Source organism: Lepidochelys kempii, chromosome 1 (assembly GCF_965140265.1).
Source record: "Lepidochelys kempii isolate rLepKem1 chromosome 1, rLepKem1.hap2, whole genome shotgun sequence".
Classification (NCBI taxonomy): Eukaryota; Metazoa; Chordata; order Testudines; family Cheloniidae; genus Lepidochelys; species Lepidochelys kempii.
In genome coordinates this window covers 241,851,238-241,876,683 of record NC_133256.1, presented here as the reverse complement: position 1 = coordinate 241,876,683, position 25,446 = coordinate 241,851,238, and the positions used below count along the sequence as shown (strand labels likewise).

The 25,446-nt window shown below is 43.9% G+C and overlaps 1 protein-coding gene across 8 annotated transcripts; it reads left to right on the top strand.

The window, feature by feature from the left end:
• The first annotated feature begins 5,963 nt into the window (after window positions 1-5,963).
• CCDC77 (coiled-coil domain containing 77) lies at window positions 5,964-23,833 on the top strand. Of its 8 annotated transcripts, none has more exons than XM_073320823.1 (12): window positions 5,964-6,081; window positions 6,613-6,667; window positions 9,001-9,190; window positions 10,953-11,095; window positions 12,616-12,712; window positions 15,051-15,123; window positions 15,422-15,519; window positions 17,149-17,297; window positions 17,894-18,143; window positions 19,272-19,397; window positions 19,529-19,681; window positions 22,107-23,833. In XM_073320823.1, exons 2-12 carry the CDS (start codon window positions 6,630-6,632, stop codon window positions 22,251-22,253), a joined length of 1,464 nt encoding a protein of 487 aa, XP_073176924.1. In that variant the 5' UTR covers window positions 5,964-6,081; window positions 6,613-6,629; the 3' UTR covers window positions 22,254-23,833. The 8 variants fall into 8 exon arrangements, with proteins under 8 accessions (XP_073176924.1, XP_073176916.1, XP_073176890.1 ...); XM_073320815.1 differs by having other exon boundaries at window positions 8,974-9,190; window positions 15,425-15,519; XM_073320789.1 differs by having other exon boundaries at window positions 8,974-9,190.
• The last annotated feature ends 1,613 nt before the right edge of the window (window positions 23,834-25,446 follow it).

The window sequence follows — 25,446 nt, the reverse complement described above, 5'->3', positions numbered from 1 at the left end:
CACTTCATCGGATGCATACTGTGGAAAGTACAGAAGATCTTTTTATACAAACAAACCATGGAAAAAATGGGTGTTTACCACTACAAAAGGTTTTCTCTCCCCCCACCCCACTCTCCTGCTGGTAATAGCTTATCTAAAGTGATCACTCTCCTTACAATGTGCTTGATAATCAAGTTGGGCCATTTCCAGCACAAATCCAGGTTTTCTCCCTACCGCTCCCCCCTCCCCCCCAAACCCACTCTCCTGTTGGTAGTAGCTTATCTAAAGTGATCACTCTCCTTACAATGTGTATGATAATCAAGGTGGGCCATTTCCAGCACAAATCCAGGGTTTAACAAGAACGTGTGTGGGGGGGGAGTAGGAAAAAACAAGGGGAAATAGGTTACCTACTTACAACTACAATACCCACCTGCGGAAGTGAAGAAACAGATTTATAGAGCCAGAAGAGTTCCCAGAAGTCACCTACTACAGGACAGGCCTAACAAAGAAAATAACAGAACGCCACGAGCCGTCACCTTCAGCCCCCAACTAAAACCCCTCCAATGCATTATTAAGGATCTACAACCTATCCTGAAGGATGACCCAACACTCTCACGAATCTTGGGAGACAGGCCAGTCCTTGCCTACAGACAGCCCCCCAAACTAAAGCAAATACTCACCAGCAACCACATACCACACAACAGAACCACTCACCCAGGAACCTATCCTTGCAACAAAACCCGTTGCCAGCTGTGCCCACATATCTATTCAGGGGACACCATCACAGGGCCTAATCACATCAGCCACACTATCAGAGGCTCGTTCACCTGCACATCCACCAATGTGATATATGCCATCATGTGCCAGCAATGCCCCTCTCCCATGTACATTGGTCAAACTGGACAGTCTCTACATAAAAGAATAAATGGACACAAATTAGATGTCAAGAATTATAACATTCATAAAGCAGTCGGAGAACACTTCAATCTCTCTGGTCACGCAATCACAGACATGAAGGTCGCTATCTTAAAACAAAAAAACTTCAAATCCAGACTCTAGCGAGAAACTGCTGAATTGGAATTCATTTGCAAATTGGATACTATTAATTTAGGCTTAAATAGAGACTGGGAGTGGCTAAGTCATTATGCAAGGTAGCCTATTTCCCCTTGTTTTTTCCTATCCCCCCCCCCCCGACGTTCTGGTTAAACTTGGATTTAAACTTGGAGAGTGGTCAGTTTGGATGAGCTATTGCCAGCAGGAGAGTGAGTTTGTGTGTGTGTGTGTGTCCCCAGAATAAAAAGGGGGGGGGGTGAGAAAGCCTGGATTTGTGCTGGACATGGCCCACCTTGATTACCATGCACATTGAAGGGAGAGTGGTCACTTTGGATGAGCTATTACCAGCAGGAGAGTGAGTTTGTGTGTGTATGGGGGTTGGGGGGTGAGAAAACCTGGATTTGTGCTGGAAATGGCCCAACTTGATGATCACTTTAGATAAGCTATTACCAGCAGGACAGTGGGGTGGGAGGAGGTATTGTTTCATGATCTCTGTGCATATATAATGTCTGCTGCAGTTTCCACGGTATGCATCCGATGAAGTGAGCTGTGGCTCACGAAAGCTCATGCTCAAATACATTGGTTAGTCTCTGAGGTGCCAGAAGTACTCCTTTTCTTTTCACCCCCAAGTCCTCTCCCAGAGTAAGATCAGCCTAGAGAGAGAGGTCCTGGTGGATAACGGGACACTCATGGGCTCCATCTCCTCTCTCCTTCCCTTCAGTGTAGATCAAAGGGTGTCAAGTGGGAAGCAAAGTAGGACTGCTAACAGCTCTCAATCAGACAAGCAAGTAGAGACCTCAAGAGTTCTAGTAGATGACTAACCATCTGAGCTCACCTGTGGCATGTCACACATAGTCCCTTGACCTCTATCCCATTACACACAAAAAGCTACATTAGAGAACGGTAAGGTTGCTAAATCAATCACTAGAGCTTCATGTTTTTTGCAAATGTGACATAAAATGAAAGAGAATTCATAAAAATGAAAAACTCATCCCACAACTGTGGCTCCTATCGCTCTTGTCCCTCAGGGCTACAGGGTGAGTCCCTCTGCAACTCCATCTCCTCTAAGGCCTCCCACTAGAGTGACCAGATGTCCCAATTTTATAGGGACAGTAAGAATATTTGGGGGCTTTGTCTTATATAGGCACCTATTACCCCCCCCTCCCCATGCCCTCTCCTGATTTTTCACACTTGCTATCTGGTCAACCTACCTCCCACACAACTCCTATGGGTAGGACCCTACCCCCGCCTCCAGTGCCATCTAGCCCCCTGTGAGCAGGATAAAACAAAATAATATGAAATTCAAAAGTAAATGAAAAAATATTTTTAAAATAACAAAAATTTCATGGGATTCTATCAATTGCTCAAAAGCTAGGATATGGTTCAACATATGGCCCCAAACCCACTAACCTACCAACTTCTGCAACACAGGAGGCAGGGGCCTGTAGACAACAACTTTCTTCACTACACAGTCCTGATGCCTCCCCAAAGCGCCATCCATCCTGTGCACTGAATAAGGCAGGGGTCCTCACCTAGCCAGTCCCAGTCTCCCTCACAACACTACTCCAGCTCCTCATCCAGTCTCTGTCTCCCCACACTGGGTCCCAGTCACCTTGCAGCCAGGAACAGCAATTGAAGGCGTAGTCCTACTCAGCCCCCCACATCCTAGGCTGGAGCACGCTCAGGATAGATGGAATTCTCTGAGATGGAATCTTCGCAGAATGTAGCTGCCAAATTCTAACAGGTCTCTACTGACTATGTGCGTATGGAGACTTTTTTGAAAGGCTTATACCTTGGTCAAATATAGGTGTTTTTTCACAGGGACAGCAAAACACACATTTCTGACACAAAGGTCACCCCTGCCAATTTCAATTCCCTGCTCCAATGTATGGAGGCACTAGTACTTCTCAACAAAACAGTTGTAAGAAAAAAATTTAAAATGGGCAAAACAATATATTTTTCTCCTAGTCTGAACCATTTAACCATTTATTCTGAAACTTTCCCAAAACATTCAGCCTGAAGCAGACACCTGACAGAAAATTTAAGTCTAAACAGTTAAACTTGATAAAGTTATAAGCAACTGAAAACAAGATCTTATAATAGAAAATGTTAGGCAATCTTAACTACAAACATTGCTACCTGTTCTGCTTATACTATTTTTACAGAGCATTGTTTTTCCCCCTGTTGGCAAGGCTGCCCCAACTTCTGAGGCATTTGCCTGTGTATATAACACCCACCACCAGCTGTCTCTCTCTCTTGAGAGAGAAACAACCCCATCCCACCCCAGTAAACCATTCCATGGGGAGGGGGATGCAGGTGCTTCTGTTGAGCTTCTTAGCTGTCCCTTAGGAGCTACACCAGAGGCTTTTTGGGGAGGTGGATGTATAGATGAATCATTCTGTACTCCCACCTGGGTCTGTGGTGTCAACAGACCAACCAACATGGCTGACCCCACAGAGAGAGAATATAATAGATGAAAGGGCCTTGGAACACTTGGGAAAAGTCTAAAATCATTTAACTAAAAATCATGCTAGAAAGGACCCAATATGTTTGAGAACCGTGTTTTGAGAGCTGGTTTCTAGTTGATATGCTTTGAGACTGCTCAAGGTTGTTTTTGTTTTGATTTAAAATGTTTGGGTTAAAAGACTAGTGGAGCTCTCTGGAAAAGACAGCTGTGAGCAGCATAGTAGTTCTAAGTTGATGGACTGAGAAGTATAAAACCCAGAATAACTTGAAAAGGGCAGTTTGTCTTGTGTCTCTCTTTTTTTTTTTTTTTTTTTTTAATTTTGCTTCCTCTAACTTTCTGCTCCAACTTAGGGTGTTTAACTTATTCAACCTTAGGTCGTAGTGTTTATCAAATATTATCAATGTACAAAAACCGGTCATACATTTGTGGGTTTGTTTGTTTGTTTTTTGCTCATGTGAGGCTATCTGCATTGTCTCCTTCCCCTGGGAGAGAGGAGGAAACTGTCAGGCTGTAGGATTTCATCTCTGATCTAGCCTTTACAACCTGACCTCAGATGTGCTAGAGAACTCTGCATATCCGAGGAGACAGCCACAACTCCAGCCTGCAGCTGGCAACAGTCACCAGCCAGCTAACAGTGGACCGTTAAAAAGAGCATCTGTTCTTTCTTCCTCTTCTACTTTCCTGTCTTCTTGTTGTTTATATTTGTCAAGTCTGGGTTTTGTTGGGGAAAGTGATCTGACAAAACTCAGTTTTGTAAGTGCATTCAGAAGATTTTGATTGTAATATTTAAGAAAGGGGTTAAGAAACAAAGCTGGTTTGGAAACTTGCAATTTTTCCTGCACACTTACTTACATTAGAAGGTTAAATATTTTACATGAGAAGTGAGCCTCAGACTGTGAAAATAACACTAAGCACTGGTTGTGGGGTGCAAGAGTAACACCTAAATAATCCATAAACCATGACATTTGAACTTGGGAGCTCTGGCAATGGAATCATGAATCTTTCCTCTTTGAGTTGAACTTAAACCATATCACTTGTTTGCTGGTGGTTAGGTGAGGATTTTCCATAATGGCGCTCGTATTAATTAATTCCCCTCAAGAAGGCTGAGTCTTGCTACCACGTAAAACCCACTGTGGTCCTGCCTCTACCCAGAAGGAGAGGTTAACTCTTTCCCTGTCAGTCTCTATCCTAAATTTATACTCCATCATAGAAGCATGTAGCACCTCAGATTCCGTCCTAGCAAAATGGACCAGGGCATCCAACTAACAACAAGATTGATTTTAGAAAACTACATGTAGACTATTTGGATGGCTTTCAAAAGAAGCTTCCAAAACCTCCAGGCTGGGGCCTCTAATACATAGAAAGGTTAAAATACACTGGGTTTTGCTAGTGCGTACAGAGATGCATCTTCAGACAAATGTTGCCAGGATATTACAATCTTTTTTTCTCTTTTACCAACTGACCACAGGTGCTGGAACTAGGGGTGCTGCTGCACTCCCTGGTTTGAAATGGTTTCCATCATATACAGGGTATACAGTTAGGTTCATTGGCTTCCAACACCCCCACTATGCAAATTGTTCCAGGGCACATGCAACTGACCAGTTTTTCTGTCAAGAGACAGCAAGGATCCAATTCTGCAGCCTTAATAATTAACATCTTGTCACTTTGAAAGAAATAGTAGGTGAGATACATTATGCTACAATAAGTATACATTGTGATTTATGCTACTAATGTACACATGTAATATTTCTTCTATTATAACAACTGATGGCTTTGTTAGGAACATAGGAATTGCCATACTGGATCAGACCCATGGAAGTATAAACGAGGAAAGTATAAAAAAAGCCTCAAATCGGTAGAGGTGGGATAATCTGCCTGTCATGAAGATCTTATCCCTAGTAGTTACAGAGACAACACTACGTTCACATATGGTATTAATAATAATGTACTTAATAGCATAATGTATATGGCACTGAATCAATATATATTAAAGCTAGGATGTATTTTGTGCAAGGCTGGCTGGTAACTAGTGCTAAAAATGGAACTACCCCAGGTCAGGAAATAAAGTGAGTGCGTGCAAAGAAGAGACAGAGAGAGAGAGATCATCTTCACAACCCGGCCTGCATAGACCAGTACACGGTAACATTTTAACATAAATTAGAGCTGGTCAGGAAATTGGGAAAAGTTCAAAATTTCTACACACGAATGGGAACAGGAAGTCCAGGGTTTTTTTCTTTTCGCCTACAGTGTTTTTTCATTTCCAACTTTTCCTGTCAGTTCCAACACGTTCAAATAGCAAATCGAGATACGGTCCGCACGCAGAGCCAACATCCGATTCCTAGGTACAAAACACAGCGCCCCGTTCCCCCTTGTGAGGACCGGCCTCCCGCAGGCACCCGCGGCGGGCGCTGAGGACTACGCTTCCCAGAGAGCCTTGCGCAGAGCTGGCCCCGCCGCGCGGCGAGCGGGCCGGGGCGGGCCTGGGCGCCGCAGCGGCTCGGGGTTGGCTGGCGCTGCCGCCCGGTTTGGCTGGGCTCTGTTCCGTTGAGCCGCCGCTGGCGCGTGGGCTCGCGCTTCGGCAGGTGAGGGCGGCGCCCTGGGATCGCTGCTGGGAGGCGGCAGAGGGTGCGGGAAGCGGGGGCCTGGAGGAGGCCAGGGGCTCGGCTCCTGTCGACCCTTCCAGGCTGGTGGGGCAGCAGGGGGCGCTGCTGGGGGCGCGGGGCAGGGACCGGCGGGCGGGGCAGCCCAGGGCAATATGAAATATAGGAAATTTCAGAACTCTAGAAAGTGGAAGGTGTTGGCTCTCAATAGCCATAGGGATGTTTTTTGAGTGAAAAATCTTAAATGTTTCGCAGGTGTTTGGGTCTCCCCTCTCCTCCCCCCCCCCCCAGGAATCTAGGGACCAGTTTCATACAATTGAGAAGGAACTGCAAAAATACTACCCAGACAGTGGTTTTTGAACATCACTGGGCATGTCTGGCACAGCCTTAGTCATTGTTCTAGCAGGGACCCTTATTCTATACAGCTCACTAGAGAGGTGTTCCTATGATTTTCTGTCCTACCTGGCCATATGCTCTCTGCTACTAAAATGTACACTGTTGTCACTTCTGTAGGTGGTGGAGTGAGCACCATGGATTCCTCTCCAGGAATGTCCCCCACCTCCAAAAGGTGAGTATGTCTGCAGCGATCCTCAGACAGTTCCACTGCCTCCCCATTCATTTAGCTTCTAAATTGCTGTCCTGGGACTTGCTCTAACCTCTATCCTATTGCATAGCGCCAATCTTCCTTTTCAACTCGTTACGCTGATATAACGCCAGTGTCCAATCTCTCCTATCCCATAGTGTTATTACTGTTGCTGTAAGAGTCTTCTCCTCTGCATCTCCTCAACTGTACTCTAATTCAAATAATTTAAAACCATTTTTTTACCCATAAATATATTTCTTATTTTCTCCCTTTGCTATTGTTTGTTTATAACTGTATTATTTAACTCTAAAGAAATGTCATTTACAGTTTGTGTGAAAGCTGCTATACAAAATGGTTGTATTAATGTATCTTCAGCACTCATCTAAGAGATCTGGAGATTAAAGATCCTGAATTCCTTGGGTTTCTTATATATCAAAAACCTGATGTGAACAGCAATATTGATAACAGATCCCTAGATGTTCCCATTAGTGTCACCATTACTTTGGTCTCATGCATTCATGAGGCATCTGGCTGGCTCTTGAGGTCTAAGTGTCCAGGCAGGTTCTGGCAATGGATTTGTTTAGAAAATAATTACGTAGTTAAGCTGCTTTCTTATTCTTAGTCCTTTTAGAGTTGACATCTGAAAACCAAGGCAGTCTACTCAACATGGCTACTAAGGGCCACGTTTTCAGAGCGAAGCCTGAGGTCTGTGTACAGATGCACATCCACATACCAAATTTACAAATTAATGATTCACAAAGCACAGTTTTTGTGCCAAAACTTAGAATCACAATCGCATGTGGATTTTGCATGCCGATATATATATGTGATGTTAGGGTATCCCTAAGTATCCTATTTAGGTGCCAAATACACACACATAAAAGTTTCTCTCTGTCCCTCACTGTCAGAGTGTGAGGGTTTTATTTCTGTGCAGCTTAAAAGAAAGGATGCAGTCTCCTGTTGAACCGGAACTTGTAAAATCATTTCTAGCTGCTGTTGGATCAAGGAGCAGTGATAATCCAGTAGGATGCTGAGAATGTACATTAGACTCAGTAGTCAGACATCTTTTCTGATTGAATGGAGTTTTCTTCTCTCCCTCTTCCTCTTTCACTTCAGTGCTCTGATACTGTCACCTCTGACATCTTTCCCTGCAGACTGACATGGCTTATTGGTACCTCACATCTTTTTCCTCTGAGTGTTTATCCTCTATCCAGTGTCTGTTTTTTGTGTGTTTCAGTCTAGCAGCAGACTTGTCTACTACCCCCAGTAACCCTTATTCTTTCTCTGCCCCTGCTTTTTCTCAGATTCCCCCTCCCCAGCAACCTTGTCCCATTCCCCTTGACCCTTCTCTCACAAAAACCACTACCCACCCTTTTCCTCCAACAGGCACCTCCTTTCCTACCACACTTGGGTGAGCAAACAGTTCCACACTAAAGAGACAAGGTGGGCGAGGTAATATGTTTTATTGGACCAACTTCTGTTGGTGGGAGAGACAAGCTTTTGAGCTACACAGAGCTCTTCTTCAGATCTGGGAAAGGTACTAAGACCTTCACAACTAAATACAAGATCAAACAGATAGTTTAGCATAAGTACAGGTTTCAGAGTAACAGCCGTGTTTGTCTGTATTGGCAAAAAGAAAAGGAGTACTTGTGGCACCTTAGAGACTAACCAATTTAGTTAATAAGTAGTTAGCACATATTCTAAGGGACCATTCAAGGTGAAGCAGCCTGTTAACACCCCTGTAGTCATAACACCGAAAGGGGGGTTAGTGGTTTACAGATGGTTGTAATAAGCCATAAATCCTGAGTACCTTTCCACACCTGAGGAAGAGTTCTGTGGAGCTCGAAAGCTTGTCTCTCTCACCAACAGAAGTTGGTCCAATTAAAAAATATTACCTCACCCACATTGTGTCTCTAATATCCAACACTGCTACAATAACACTGCATAGTTCCACATTAAAGCTCTTGTATCTCCAAAATGCCACACATCCTGTTTTAGTAATTTTGAGCTCAGACTGTTGGAGGCAGAGAAGATATGAACTAAATGTACTGTAGTACTACAGCTAAACACAATTTAAAAAAAAAAAAGGTGATATCCTTGAAATCAGATTTTTAACATTATCCTAGTGCAGTTATTGTGCGGAATTCAAACTTTGAGAAAGTAATTCTGCCACAAGAACAGTCACCATTGTAAGGTACAGTAAGCTTGTATGAATGAACGGCCATTGGTTCCTTCTTCTTCATTGTTTTAGCAGCATTTTGTGTGTGTGTGTTTTCCACTATTCTGTCCAGATTGGCAGCCCCCCATGTCTCCTCCAGATATACCAATTCTCCAACTCCAAGTCAGGGGGATTCTACTCCTCTCCCTTCCATCAGCGAGCGCCTGGCCTTCCTCCGTCCCTCCCGGGAGCTGCTGGAATACTATCGCAAGAAGATCGCTGAGTTTGATGAAGAACACGAGGACCTTTTGAAAAGGCTAGAGAGGTACAAAGGAACATATGATGAGCAGGTAAATAGCTTACTAGTGACGGACTACGTATATACACTGTTGGTTGGCAGAGAAAGGGTTAATACTCTCCTTTAGTTGAAGACTTAACATCGCTGACATAATTTATGACGGGAATTGCTGGGGAATGTGGCAGGACTGAGCTGAAGGGGAATCACTATGTCTTGAGTCACTAGAATTGAGTGAATTCTGGCCATCTGGTCTCCCAATTTAGGAGCCAGTGGGAAGAAATGCTGACTGTGATAAGACCTTTTGTTTTAGTTTATTGGGCTCTACTTGTGGGAAGCCTCTACTTATTGGGCTCTACTTGTGGGAAGACTTTACGCTGTTTGCGGTTTTCTTAATCTTTGAACACCGGGTTAGATGTTCACCTGGTCTGTTGCACTACCCTTTTCCTTTGCCCTACACTCCACGGTGGACCTGTGAAGAGTGAATGGTCATTTGGCCAAAATTAATGAGCGTTTTATTGGGACAGACTTTATTTTTATTGCAGTAGCACCTGGGAGCCCCAGTCATGGACCATGACCTCATTGTGCTAGGTGCCGTACAAACGTCATAAAAATGGTTCCTAGCCCAAAGAGCTTATAATCTAAGTAAAAACTATCCTATAAAATGGAGCCTCTTCTAACAAGCCGGATGATCTCCTAATGCCACACTACATCAAGCAGATGTATAGCTGTGTCCTGTAAAATTGGCACTTTTTCTACTGAGGAGGTGTCTGGGAGAGGAGTGATCACCTTTTAAAACATTATACACTGAGCTGCTCATGAATCAGCCATCTCTAAAACAGACTGAGAACCCTCAGGAGATGTAGGAAATATCTCAGTTGCACATCTGGGTCAAAAGTGGGGAAAGGCGCTAAACACTGCAGGTCTCCCAGGATCCTCTCCTACAGGAATGCTCTTCTGAGAGTTAGTTACTTCTCCCCCATGAAAACCATGATCACTGAGCCAGTTTTGTAATTGGTCAGAACACTTATTATTAAACCCTGCAGTACCCCAACCTTAACCCATGGGAGGTTTTTGAGAATAACATCTAGGATAGGTTGCTCCATCTTGTTTAATACTTCATGATCACTTGGATCGAGGCAGAGCATTGCATGGTGGAAGCTACAGTCTCCATGGGCAGGAGCTTGCTGTTGAAGTCTTCTCCAGACAAGCTGCCAATACTGCCCTCTGCTGGTTAAAGTTTGGTGATCCAATTTAAGAGTCATTTGTGAACTTGGAAGAATTAGTTTCAGTAAATGTTGATAAATTTATTTCAAGGTACACACACAAACAGATGAAAAAAAATATTTCCATCAATGATCAAACTTTACAGATAAGCAAATTAAGAAAAATGCCACTTGAGAACTTATTAGAATTTGATTTAAGGCTGTTTACTTTGTATGTTTTGACATATGATAATTGATGTTTTAATGGTTATAAAGCTTTAATGTTTTGAATCTCAATGTCTGCTGTCATCAGTGTTGTCTGACGTTCCCCATTCCCATAAGCTCCAGCAACTGTGGAAAATTTAAAAGTGATAAAAATTGAAAAAAATGCTTTACAACATAATTTTACTCATTCCTGAAAACTTAAATTGATAAAAAATAAAATTCTGTAGTATTCATCAATTATAAATAAAAACAAAAATCTACCAAGGCTAGTCATTTGACACACTAACAGCTGCTAGTTTTAGATGCAGACTCGGGTCATCTGAGGCAAAAGATGCTCTTTGTCTCTGTTGTCAGTACCATTTTACATGCCCTGTTTTCTCTCCATAGCACAAACTACAGTGGGAAATGCGTCAACGGGAACAGGAGATTGCCGAGTTACAGACGGCTTTGAGTGACATGCAAGTTTACCTCTTCCAGGAAAGGGAACATGTGCTGCGCCTCTACGCTGAGAATGATCGGCTGAAAATCAGGTGCAGGGCTGGAGATGGTGGGGGGAAGAGTTTTCTTCGCTGTTTCTCATGGGTAGGTAGTGTTTCTGGAAGCCACATGAATTAGTAGAGCCATCTTGAAAGCTTTTTGTTCTGTGTCTGTACAGCAGATTGCACAGTGTCCTGCTCTATAACTGCAGCACCTAGGCACTATAGTACAAGTTGTTATTAATCTCGCTATGGGTCTAAAGTCAGTGAAAATGGCAGGTGTGCCACACTTCTGAGGATCAGGCCCAATGCAATCCTCCCAAATGCTGAACTGGACAAAAGAAATGCTGCTGTTGCTCCTCCCTTCTATGCAGATCTACTGTACTGACTATTATACAATTATTACAAACTTCCTTTTTTAAAATGTGAAATGACTGTGCTGCAGGACTCCTAGTCTGCTGTACCAGAGAAACCAAGGATCTTGCTGCAGAACACAGGCCCACAAAACAGGGACTTGGTATAACAAAGAGCGAAAGTTTACCAACGGGTCCGGTTCAATCACAAAATCACCTACTTCAGCTTGGAGGTTCTGGTTTAACTCAACTTGACGTGAGCTTGGCATAATTCTTTAGCTGCATTTCTTCGATGCAGTTTTAGAAGCAGGAAACTCATAGAAAACACAGACCAAAGAGGGTAACTTCTCCGTTTTCCCAGTGCTACCTGTTTTGTCTTCTGGTCAACACCCCCTGTTTGTCTGTGTTAAGGTAATGAGCCTGAATAGGCTCAGCTGCACCAAATTAGCTCTCAGTAGCACATGCCTCTCTAAGATGCTTCTGAACTCCGGATGGGAATTAATCTCAGCAGTTTTTGGTTGGCTTGATGGGGTCTCCTTTTATGTGTGGTGGGTAGTGTTCTTGTGTACCCTCAAACCCTGTATATCCTAAAACCCTGTATATCCATCACATTCCGGATTATCATAGAATCATAGAATATCAGGGTTGGAAGGGACCTCAGGAGGTCATCTAGTCCAACCCCCTGCTCAAAGCAGGACCAATCCCCAACTAAATCATCCCAGCCAGGGCTTTGTCAAGCCTGACCTTAAAAATATCTAAGAAAGGAGATTCCACCACCTCCCTAGGTAAAATTGTGGTGGAATATATGAGCTTCTAAGGCAAAGGAGGTTTCTCAATCTTCTGAAAAGCAGAATAACTACAGGATTGAAGTCTTCCTAACTAGGTCATATTCCCCCTGGACTATGAGCTTTTATTAATAAATTCACAGTCCATGTCCTTTCAGTATCTGCCATCCCTATATAAGCCCATGTATGACTATCAGGCAGTTCTAAAAGGGGAATTCCTCAGTGCACCAGCAGAATGGAAACTCCTCCCATGCATCTTCAGTGTTAACTGGGTCTCTTGCAGTCTGGCTTAAGGACAACATTGTCTCATGGGCTGTGACCATCTGAAGAACAGGTTAGAGCTGCTCGTTTAACTACAGTAACAAACCTCTAGAGAGAGTACAGGCTTGATGTATTTTGGAATAGAAATGTGCTGATGCTTCTCCATGAATTCCAGGGAGCTAGAAGACAGAAAAAAGATTCAGCATCTCTTGGCTTTGGTGGGAACAGACACAGGAGAAATTACGTATTTTCATAAGGAGCCTCCACACAAGGTAAGACCATTCATTGGGAATGCCCGTTTGCCACCTTTCTGGCAGACTTTGCTTTGGGTTCAGCCCCTAGAAGCTCTACGCAGTGAGTTGCCAGAAAATGTGGATGTTTGAAATTCAGCTGGCTTTGTGTTGGTCTGATACACACTGTAATAAACTAGCGCTGGGACTCGAGACACAGAGTGAGGCCTTCCCACTGTCTTGGTAGTTAGTGTTGGGAAATCTGGGTTTCATTTCCTGCGCAGGAGAGCTGCAAAGGAAGTATGTTGTCCTCCAGGAGAGTAAGTGTGCCAAGTTTCAAGAGTGGTGACTCTCGGCAGCATTGTATAGGGGATCTGAAGTTGGGTGTATGTAGTCCCGTTTGACCAGAAAGGTCACAGCTGTGATGCACGGCATGAAGGGTGGGCAAAAAGCAGGGCCTCCCATGATGTGAGGGTGCAGAGTGAGACTTGAAATAGTGGGCCAGATTCTCTACTGTTGTCTAGTCCCTCCTGCAGGCTGCCAAGGTGGTGCCCAGCAAGCCTATATAGGCTTCTTCTGTGTATGTAATTGCCTATTCATTTCTTTAAGTAGTGTGTTGCTTGTTTTGGGGCTTGCCCATGCAGGCTGGGCTTCTGTCCCCCATCCTCTCTCCCCCACCCCTTTTATTTATTTATGTATTATTTTGTTTTTAATTTCCCGCCAGAGAGCGTGATTGGCTCCCGGTTGTGTAATCTGCTTTAAAAAAAAAAAAAAGCTTTAAAAGGCTGCTTGCTGCCATCTTCACTGCTCAGGTTGTGCAAAAGTCCCGGAAAGCAGCCCTGAATTTCCTTTGTGTGTGGGAGCTTTCAGTTGGTTCGGATAGTTTAACTGGCCCTGGCAGAGGCAGTGGGAAAGGGACATGTCCAAAGCTAATTCCTTACTGGCATATTTGTGTCTTGGGGGATTGTGGCCAGCTGGTGCAAATGCTGGAGCTGGAGCCATTGCAGAAGCACCATGAGAACGAGGGAACTGTATCAGCTCCCTGATGGCTGCTTTTTCTTCTTGCATTGAGTGGATCTCAGCACACAAGGTAGATCTGGATCAATAGCTGCACCAAGCAGTTAGTTCTTGCCTTTGATTTCTTCCTGGGTTTAAGTGTATGGGTATACGTAGATTTGTTATACATATGTTTCGCAGTGCACCAGTTGGCAAGAGGGTAAGTGGAGGAAAAAAAGCACACTGTTGCTCTTCCTTTCCCTCCCACATCTGAATGCTGGATCTTCTGCTAAAGGCCTTGTCAAGGTTCCTTCCCCACTCTGAACTCTAGGGTACAGATATGGGGACCTGCATGAAAACCTCCTAAGCTTACTTTTACCAGCTTAGGTTAAAACTTCCCCAAGGTACAAATTATTTTACCCTTTGCCCTTGGATTTCCACTGCCACCACCAAACTTTATCTGGGTTCCTGAAAAAACGTAGTTTGGACACGTCTTTCCCCCCAAAATCCTCCCAACCCTTGCACCCCACTTCCTGGGGAAGGTTTTGGTAAAAATCCTCACCAATTTGCATAGGTGACCACAGACCCAAACCCTTGGATCTTAGAACAATGAAAAAGCATTCAGTTTCCTTACAAGAAGACTTTTAATAGTAGTAAAAAAAAGAATCACCTCTGTAAAATCAGGATGGTGAATACCTTACAGGGTAATTAGATTCAAAACATAGACAATCCCTCTAGGCAAAACCTTAAGTTACAAAAAAGACACACAGACAAGAATATTCATTCTATTCAGCACAGCTATTTTCTCAGCCATTTAAAGAAATCATAATGTAACACATACCTAGCTAGATTACTTACTTAAGTTCTAAGACTCCATTCCTGTTCTGTCCCCGGCAAAAGCATCACACAGACCCTTTGTTTTTTTCCCTCCTCCCAGCATTTGAAAGTATCTTGTCTCCTCATTGGTCATTTTGGTCAGGTGCCAGCGAGGTTACCTTTAGCTTCTTAACCCTTTACAGGTGAGAGGAGCTTTCCCCTGGCCAGGAAGGATTTTAAAGGGGTTTACCCTTCCCTTTATATTTATGACAGGCTTGATCCTGTTCCCATTGAAGTCAGTAAAGACAGGACCAATCCCCAATCATTGAGAACTATACAATGGCGGAAGAGGTGGAAAATGTGATGTTCAAGCAGCCCCATCGCAGTGGGCATCTGCTCTCAACACTGATATTCCTTTTGTAAATGTCCTTACCTTGCTCCTGCTGCACCGATGGGCATGCTGCTCTTTTAAGTCTCTTCCCACCCTTCTAGTATTCATTCTTGATGCGTGGGCTCAGAGAACAGAATGCAGAACGTTCAGGTAACAGATCTGTTTTTGCTCCTGTAGGTCACCGTTCCTCAAAAACCAATCAAATCGAGGGATCCACATGAACGGAGCAATACTTACACTTCCAGAACAGGTACCCCAAAAGTGACTTTCCATACCAGCCAAAAGACAAGTACTTGGAGGGTGGCTGAATATCACGATAGTGCTGGATGTGTGAAAAGCGTGCAGTCGCCATGAGCTCCCCAAAGCCAGTGCTAGAATGTTTCCTGCCGTGACTTCTGCTGGAAGATGCTGTGGTGCAGTAGCTGCAAGCTCTTCCTTTCCTTCAGGGCAGCCAGCACATCTACAATATTCCCTGCTGGGCAAAGTCTCACGCATAGGCTCGGAGAAAGGAGTGGAGTAGTTATCTCAATTAATCTTGTTCTCTGCAGCAGGCACTAAAAGAAGCACATCAAAACCAGCAGCAAAAGGAGAGAAACCAGAAAGTCCTGAGAGATATCACAGAGACAATCAAACACTCTTACTGCAGGTAAAAAAGCATTTACTGCTCAACAGATGCAACTTCTGCCCATGCATGGTGTGACACGGGTGCCTTCACTGGAAATGGCAAGGTCAGGGCATGCTGCAAAAGGGAGAACAGATTTTCCCAAAGACCGGTGGTTAACACTCACCAACCAGTCACAAACTGCTGCTGATCCCTACATTGGTTATCAAGAAAAAGGGGGGAGGGGGGGACATGGGAATCACACAGCCCCCTTACTGCATTCCAGTTCTCTGGCTCCCAATCAGCACCTTGGTCCAGTACGAGGAGTTATATCAAAACTCTGCTCACATATACAAAATGTTCTTCTGACCTGAAGAGACAGCCACCTTACCACGTCAGTGTAGGTTTGGATCTTACCCAAAATACCACCCTGCCAGCAAATCCTTTAGTGTCTAAAACTAAAGATTTATTATAAAAGAAAGAACAAGATGAGTTGTTAAATGGTAAAGCAATTTGGTACATACAACAGACTACAAAGTCCATATTGTATCAGGTTTTTAGCAGTGTTGGTGAGTGTGCTGGCTTGAAAGTCCCTCTAGAACATATCCACAGCTTGGATGGGTCGTTCAGTCCTTTCTTCAGAGCTTCAGTTATAGAAAATTTACTCCAGAGGTCGGAAGCGGAATTGAAGACAAAATGGAGAAGATTCATAATGCCTTTTATATTCTTTTGCCATGAAGCTTGCACTTCCTGTGTTCCAAACACAAGTTTCACAGCACATGGAAAAACTTTAGAGTTTTCTGTCTTAGGCATGCCCATACATGGCTTCCTGGCTCATCAGGTGTGGTCCCTGATCTTTTAATGGGTTTATTATACAGCTGATGTGAGCTGTAGCTCACGAAAGCTCATGCTCAAATAAATTGGTTAGTCTCTAAGGTGCCACAAGTACTCCTTTTCTTTTTTCATAATACAAAGGTGATACAGTTTGCCAAGTATGATAATCTGGTTTATGTTTATAACATTTTTGCAGTTACATCACATGGCGTATCTGATCAGATTCCTTGCAATTTTATAATATTGGTGTTCCACATATTCCATACAGCGTCACACATGGGTTTATACAACAGCCAAACATGCTGCTTTCCTATGCCCTCTATCCTTACACTGGGCATGCCCATCTCCACTTTATGCTTCCCTGGCAATGCCTCCCACTTACTCCCAATCTATTTAGCTCTCTCTGCAATGGATTTACAAGGGCAGTAAGATTGGCATGAAACAAGAAAAGCTTTTGGGTGATGAGAGCCCCAGGGCTGCTCTAAATTGCAACAGGGGCCAGAATTAGTGATGCACAAAAGTGACTTAAATTCACCTTTGCCCCATCACTTTCCTTCCTGTGCCCAATGCAGGAAATGAATGAAGAATCTGGCCCACCTTCTGTAAAGTGTGCCTCTCACATGGGATAGGGAAATCTGTTACAGGAAACTTCTAGATCTCCAAAGTAGATTGCTCCTAACTTCAAGGCCTGCAGAGAAATTAGACCTATATAATATAGCATTATAGGGCAGGGGGTGTTTTCTCACTGTGTCTGTGCCTAATCTGGAATTTAAACAGGGCTCTCAAGCAGCATGCCTGGTGTATGATCTCACTCTATGCCTTCCCTGTGTGCCAATCCAGGTGGAGGCCCTGCAGGCTCAGATGGAAGAGCAGACCCGGTTATCCAAAGAGCAGCTTGATGCACTGCTAGAGGACAGGCGGATTCACGTAGAGGAAGTGCAGGTCCAGCATCAGAGGGACCAGGACAAGATCAAAACCCTGACAGATAAGTGAGTGCAAGAGAATGGTTCTGGTTTAATCGTGGCAGGAAACCCAAAATATAAATATCACCTATAGGTTTGCAACCTAAGGGCTTGGCTACACTTACATTTTATAGCGCTCTAACTTGCTGGCTCAGGGTGTGAAAAATCACCCCCCTGAGCGCAGCAAGTCAGAGCGCTTTAAAGCGCTAGTGTAAATGGGCTCCGAGCGCTGGGAGCCGGGCTGGGAGCTAATCCCCTCGTGGAGGTGGGTTACCAGGAGCGCTGGGAGAGCTTTCTCCCAGCACTCGCGCACAACCGCACTTGCACTTCAAAGCGCTGCTGCAGAAGCACTCCCACGACAGCGCTTTGAAGTTTTCAGTGTAGCCATGCCCGAATAGGCAGAAAAGCAGAGTATTTGGTCAGTTGCTTTGTATGTAATTGATTGAATAAACTAAAAATCCTCTTTCATCCCTGGAGAACTTGGCCCTTGAAAGTATGCGAGGGAAGCTCCTGGCCTCTCTCATCCCATGCCCACTCCAACTCCCAGTGAGAGTACAGGTGAATGATGAAGGGAATTGGGGAAGTCAGTGATATTATTACTTTAGTTCAATCCCTGTCTTCAGGCTCCATCAGACTCAAAACCTGCTGTATGAGAGCACGCGTGACTTCCTTCAGCTGAAGTTCGATGCACGAGCCAATGAGAAATCATGGATGGCAGAGAAGGACTGTCTGTTGAGGAAGCTTGATGTAAACAGGGATCAGCTTATCATCAGCAGGGAGCCAGAGAGAGAGAAGAAGAAGAAGGAGAGAGACATCAAGCCGATTTCTCAAGCAGAGAGTGAAATGTGGAAAGCACAGAGTGGAGAACTCAAGGTAATTGCTGTTCCCTTGGAAAAGAAATCCACCTGTTTATGGATGGAGGTTTGAGAGAGTCTAGGATTGGATCTCACCATGGTACTTTACGGAGAAACTGGTGTTCCCTGTTTTAGAGCGGGAATTCTCCATCCCAGGATACATTTGTTATGCTGACTGAGGCATAGAAAGATGCACTTTACAGGGAATGTTGTTGCTTATTAACTTTAAAGAGAAAATGCTATGAAGCCAGAACTCTGTTAGTTTATAATGGCGCTTCACGGGGTTTTGTCTCACAAGACTAATATCCCCCCCTCCTTCCACACCCAAAACAAGCATGTAGCTCCTCAGCTTGTTCCACCTGCCAAGTGGCATATCGTTGCACAGCTCTCAAGCTCTTTATTAGGACTAGATATTTCCAAGCACGAAATGGGCAACCATCCTTTGGAATAAATTCTGCTGACTGTTTGTAGTAAGAACACTCTGTGTTTTGCCTGCTGTTGTGAGAACACTGCTTTTTTGGGAATAATGCCACTCACAATTCTGCTGCTCCCATCCAGCTGTCAGGTTTTTTTTCTTCAGCCACTAATGTACTTGAAGGGAGAACCATGGGAACTTGTACTGCCCTCATATTACATGTACCCATAATAGTTTACTAACCACAGTATATACCTGAAGTAATTCCTTTATCCACCATTGAAATGCAGCCACCTCTGAGATGGAGAGCAGCAATCAAACAGAGGTGAGATGGGGAATTTTTGACTGAGGACAGTGGGACCAACCCTTGCTTTTTTTTGTTTTTTTTTTTTTTTTTTAAAAGGGTTGTGGGTTCTAATGACTACATGGTGGCTAGAACCATGTTTGTTTTGTATTTTAATGTCTCATCTGAACAGAGTTGATCCTGTAATTTGAAGGAGTTTTGGCATTCTTAGATCTCTAATCTTTCTTGTCTGGCTACCTGCACCAACTCCAATTTCTAGGGTTACTCATTTGGTTATTTTCTGTCATGATATCTCCACCAAAGAGCACTCACAGAGTTGTGACAATTTTCTTGCGTCCCACCTTTGTTCTTTAGGGAGGGAAGTGCTGTGTGTACTGGCTACCTGCCTCCAGCATCTATTAATGCTAATTCTTTCTCCTGGGCTCCAGTCCTTACAGGAGCAGCTAACACAAGTGCATCGATTGGCAGATATGTACCGAGAGCAGTGTGTTGCTCTGGAGGGTGAGCTGGCTAGAATTCGTGAAGAAGGAGATGTTGGCCGAGAGCTTTTCAAGGTAACTCCTCTGTCTGCTGCTGCGGGATGGGTTTGCAGCCTCTTGGGGCTGTCTGATTTCCCCTTCTCCATATTCATGTTTGTTTGATGGTGCCCTTCCCTTCAAATTCTATTGTGCTTTCCTATCCCCAGGAGCGCTCAGAGAAGATGGGGAAGCGTTTGCGGCTAATGACCCAACGATATGAGGCCCTGGAGAAACGGCGTAGCATGGAGGTGGAGGGCTTCAAGAATGACATCAAGCAACTTAGACAGAGGTTGAAGGACATAGAGAAACAGCTCTTCAAGGTAATAATTGATCATCTTTGGGGCAAGGGCTGAGATGGTATTGGCCCAGCGGGTGGGGGGAGAAGTGTCAGGGTTGAATATTCAAATCTTTGGAGCCTAAGTTATTGGAAATTCCTGTTTTTTCTTACTTGGGCCTTTAGAGACTTGTAACATATGGTACCTTTCAGTGTTATGGAAAGTTACAGGTTATATGTATATTGTGAAGAGAAAAATATTCATAGTTGTTAATTGAATAGGCATCCAGATTACTAGAGATTGGTGTGATTATACAGTGGATGTAGTTAAGACACCTAGTTATGCTACTTCTTTAAGGCTTTTCATCTGCTATCTCCAAGCACTTTACAAAATCTGATTCTCCCAACACAATTGTGAGGCAAGTAAGTATTAACTGCAGAAGTATATTCTGTATGGAGTGTTGCAGACCTGTTTGGCTTTTCTCCTGACAGTTCTAGATATTGATTCTGCTCTTAGTGAAGTCAGTGAGAGCTTTGTCATCAAGCTCAGTGGGAGCAGACCTGAGTACTTGGTGCAAAGAATTAGGGCTCAAAGTGCAGAAGTAAGTTCAGCTGGTCATACATTGAATATAATGACTTCAGGAATATCCTGCTTAGCAAGGGTTATTCAAATGATACCACAAGAAATGGTTAACCTGCAGAAAAGAAAAGGAAATGGTTAATCAAATCCACGTCAATACCTAGTTAATTATTTCAGCCTAATTGTATTGTCCTATTCTTATTACATCCATGACCACAAGGGGGTGCATTAATAAAATACAACATACAGGCTAGACCAATGGTTCCCAAACTGGGGTTCCGTTGGGGGGTTCGCAGAACGTTACAGGGGGTTCACCAGAAAAATTTCACTAATGGCGGCCAGAGGACCCCGGACATTGGAGGCAGCAGGTGGGACCTGGTTGCGGGGCCGCCAGCCCGAGCCCCAGCAGTCTGCGGGGCTGGCAGCCCGAGCTCAGTGGAGCTCAGTTGACCGGGGTGATCGTGGGGCTCCTACTGCTGGACCCCACTGGAGTGCGGAGCTGGCAGCCCAGACCCCGGCGCAGGGCCAGTAGCCTGAGCCCTGTATGGGAAGGGCGGCAGCTGAGACCCCAGGTGCGCAGGTGGCAGCTCAGACCTCTGTCCTTGTCAGACAGGGGAAGTTGGCATCGAAGGTAGAGTGAGCAGGGGCCACGCTGTATGTGGGGGGTGGTCCAAGCTAACTTGTCCCTTGCAGGGCACCCTCCTAGGGACGGACCTTGTGGCGGAAGTAAAGCTGTTTGGAAAACAATCAAACTGAGTGTTTCAGTAATCTTCATGACTTCCTGGCAGAACATAAACTTCAGTTGGATCAGTGCAATAAAACCAATATAATTGCACACCTAAAAGGACTTTGCACAACTTTCAGGGAATACTTTCCAGCTATGTCAGGCGATAATGACTGGATCTGCAACCCTTTTGAGGATACCACTTTCTCAACACCGATATTGAACACTGAGGAAAAAGAGAAATTGATTGAGATGTCCTGTGATTACGAACTGAAAAGGAGTTTCAGAAATCTGTCATTGATCAACTTTTGGCTGAGTTTAAGAAATGAGTACCCCCTTCTGGCAGAAAAAGCTGCTGTAGTTTTGTTACCATTTTCAACAACATACTTATACGAGAAAGCGTTTTCTTCCTATGCACATCTGAAAACCAAATACAGAAACAGACTTGATACCGAACCAGACCTGAGACTTTCTTTCTCCAGTGGTTCCAGACTTCCAAGAGTTATGTAGAACAAAGCAAGCGCATCCATCACACTGAGAAAATATACACATAAATCCCTGGAAATATTCCTTTTTAGGAGGGGGTTCACAAGATTTTACAATTTAGTGAAATGGGTTCGCGGGCTGTTAAAGTTTGGGAACCACTGGGTTAGACATAACAACCATGATCCTAAATCATTCTGGTTATTCTACATCAAAAAGAACTATTCGATAACCAAATGCAGTCTTCTGCCAAGGCAAGAAGATATCCTCACTACCACCTGTAGAGGATGTCTCCTGAGACTACGATTGAGACTTAAGTACAAAAAAGCTGGGTAATAAATATATAATTTGTCACATTTTAATGAGTCCTTTTAAATTATACTGGAAATGATTTGTTAAACAGCTGACCATTTACTGATACGTTTCAGGTTACACTTTAGAGATCCCTCTTCCATTGCACTGGTAGGACACCCCCATGATACTAACAAGACACTTCCATTATCTACACTCCATCCTAGAGCTTCGTTCCATGTATGATGTCAGGGCAGCTCAGACACACTGGTTGTAGTTCCCCTTGCTAGGTACAATGAATCTCCTTGGACAGGATTGCTCTCTTCATAATTTTCTCCAGATCATACACCACATACCAAGTCTTTCTGGTTTGTTTTTTTTTCCTCTCTCTAGGTGACCATGAACATTGGCCCAGACCAGGACCTTGCAATTCTGCATGAGGTCCGCCAAGGGAACAGACGAACAAGGAAAATTCAAGGGGAGCTAAGAAACCTAAAGGCAAAAATCTATGGTTTGGAGAACGAGTTACGGATCTGCTGACACAGATGTATGACCCAGCACAACGGTGCACAGAACATGACCAGTGCTAGACTAGGAAGGTCACATTCTCAAGGAAAACTTCCATAAATCTGCTTTCCAGCATCCTGTGACAGAAGCTTAAGAACACGTAACCTGCTGTGAATCAACAGTATATCAGTGTGCTGTGGGGCTTGGATAGTTTGTGGAATTTAATGCTAGGTTGCAGGGGGGGGGCATTACTTTCATCTTAGCATGCCTTGCTCTACTACCTTTCCTAATAGATGAGATCATTTGTAGATTGTATCGAAGTCCTCTTGTAACTTATATAATGTTTCCATAGGACATGGTTACAGCCTGGAGGCACCTTCACCTACTATGAGCATAGGGCAAAATGTACTGTTGTCCAGAATGCAACCAAACACAACAAAAGCTACATGTGTAACTAATAATCATGGAGAGGAACTAGTCCTCCAGGACTCAAGTGTTCTCTCCTGTTGCTGTTCTAGAAGTGAGGGACTGTATAAGGCCCTGTTCTACAGTAATGGGAACTGTATTAAGAAAAGCAGTTTTTAAACAAAGACAAACCCTAACCCTAAACATTATTATGATGTCTAATGCACCCAGGACATAATTTGCATTTTCTAAACAAGATACCTACTTAATCTAGAAAGTGTCTATTTAATTCTGCCTAAACACTCTGAAGTCCTATATATCCAGGGCAGCATAACCGTGTTTTCAAATTGCTTCTCTTCCCATGATTCTCTGCCAGCCTGGACAGGCCAGAAAGGGAAACATTCACATTATGAAGCTCTTTCTTTTGTGAGATCTCTTCTCAAACCTCCACCAACCTTCTCTTACCCCCCACTCCAAAGCTGTGTCGCCTCTAATGCCTTTTTTCCCTCAAAGGTCCCACTCTAGGCACCATCAGTTCATCTCCCCCAGTGGTGGAAATCCTGATATAGACCAGCCATTGCCCTTTTAACTGCCAGTGTTGTCTAACCCTACAGCTCTGAACAACACAGTGGCTAAACTACTAGCAGCCACTGGCACCTCTCACTGCTGAGGGATATAAATGGGCAATAACAATGGTGGAAAACTTCTGAAGGAGCATAAAGGCTAGAGCAGTTGAGGCCAGAGAGCTTGTTGTTTATACTATAAATACAACCCTGGTTGCATGACCCTTGTCCCCAAACCAACTAACAAGATGATTTCAGTTTGGAGTATCGGCTAGACCTTAGCAGTAGTTTGTAACTAGTCTAAAGCCTAGTTGTATTTGCAGGGTATACAGTCCTTTATTTGTAATCCAGCATATTGTAACTTAAACTCACCACCTTACTTCTTCCTACACACAAACTAAGGGAAGAAGACTTACCCTGTTTATAAAGATGTCTCAGTGCTTTGATAGAGTTTCTTGTTGTAACTCTATACCATTCTTGCCAAATGTGATGCCAGAAAGCTGATCCCTTTCTGGGATTTCTGGCATACCCCACCAGGGCCATGAATTTATTTTTTTTTACTGGACAAAGAATCAATTTTTGTGATTTTTATTTTTTTTAATTTTTGTAATCCAGACTTTTACAATTAAAAATGAAGTTGGAAGATTCCTTGTCAAGGGGTTCCCTTTCTTCTCTCTTTGAAGGGTGTGGCTAACACAGGTGCCTCCTCCCCGTTCCAGTCAGATCTACTGCTAGCACTCCTGGGATAACTATAGCCAACCTTAGTCAGGCTGGTGGGTGGTAGCCAAAGTGGGTCCTGGCTCATACTGTGTGTGAGAGGAAGGTGAGGCAAAGGGTCCTCTTGCACTGGTGCATTCTCTTTGTAACAGGCTTGCTGCGTCTGACAATACCTGCAAATTAACCAGGTGAGTGGGGGCATATTCCTGTGGGTAGAGGTCCTAATAGTCTCACCTTACTAAACAAGAGTTCCCTTAAGTCAATGGGAGTTCTCATATGCTCTCACTGTGAGTTAGGATATCAAAATCTGGCTCCTGGTGGTCTTACTGCAGCACACTGTGTAATGGAATATTAACTGCTTGTGCTGCAGCTTCCACCTACCTTAAGTTTTTGCTCATAAGAAGTCAGCACAGCAGTTTCCTGAGCTTTGTCAATTTGTCAAATTCCTCCGAGTTAAGGAATTGCTCATCGCGTTTGATATTTGCATTTCTTCACATGACAGCCAGTAGATGCACGTTGTTTAATCCCGGGTTATTTAAATACATGTTTCTCTCTTCACAGCTCCCTATTTCCAGTACTGAATGTCATGTGAAAGGCAAAACCCAGCAGCGAGGCAATGGCCCTGTGCGTACGGCAAAGCAAACCTCACGGTACTGCTGTGCTACCAAGGCATCTATCCAGCAAAACCCAAGTGCTGCCCAAGCTAAGTGAGCTGTAGCTCACGAAAGCTTATGCTCAAATAAATTTGTTAGTCTCTAAGGTGCCAAAAGTGCCACTCCTTTTCTTTCTATTTTCAGTGTGTCCCTGGGACGTGAACCCCTCCCCGCTGCAAAAGTTATACTAATGTTGACTCTGTAAATCCCTTTCTTTATTTTGGAAACTGTCATAGGTCACCTCCAAGGGCAGAAGGCACAAAGTGTTACTTTTGTTTTTCCTATATCTGATAAATTCATGTGATGTATATTTAAAAGCATTGCTTCCAATGTCCGTTTCCAAAACAAACCAAGCCAGGGGCCCAAAGCTCAAAAGTGACTCTAAATAACCGATCACTGTGCCACTGACAGATCTCAAAAAGTAGTAGCCAATGGGGAATCATCATCAAATGGGAGTGTTTCTGGTGGGGTTTCATGGGGAAAGGTACTAGGCCAAATGTATTTAACATCGTAATCAATGGTCTGGAAGTAAATATAAAATTACTGCTGATAAAATTTGCAGATGACACAAAGTCTGGCGGAGTGGTACATAATAAGGAGAAGGCCATCAGACAGACCCATCAGGACTGGTTGGTAAACCAGACCCATTCAAGCAAAATGTATGTTATTACAGCCAAATGCAAAGTTATCCAACTAGGAACAAGGAATACAGGCTATACCTATAGAATAGGGGAACTGTATCCTGGAGAGCAGGGACTTTGAAAAGGATTTAGGGGTCAGAGTAGAGCAGCACAAGCAACTCAACATGAGCTCTCAGTGAAATCCTGTGGCAAAAAGAGCTAATGATGTGATCTTTGAATGTATACGCAAGGGATTAGCGAAGAGGAG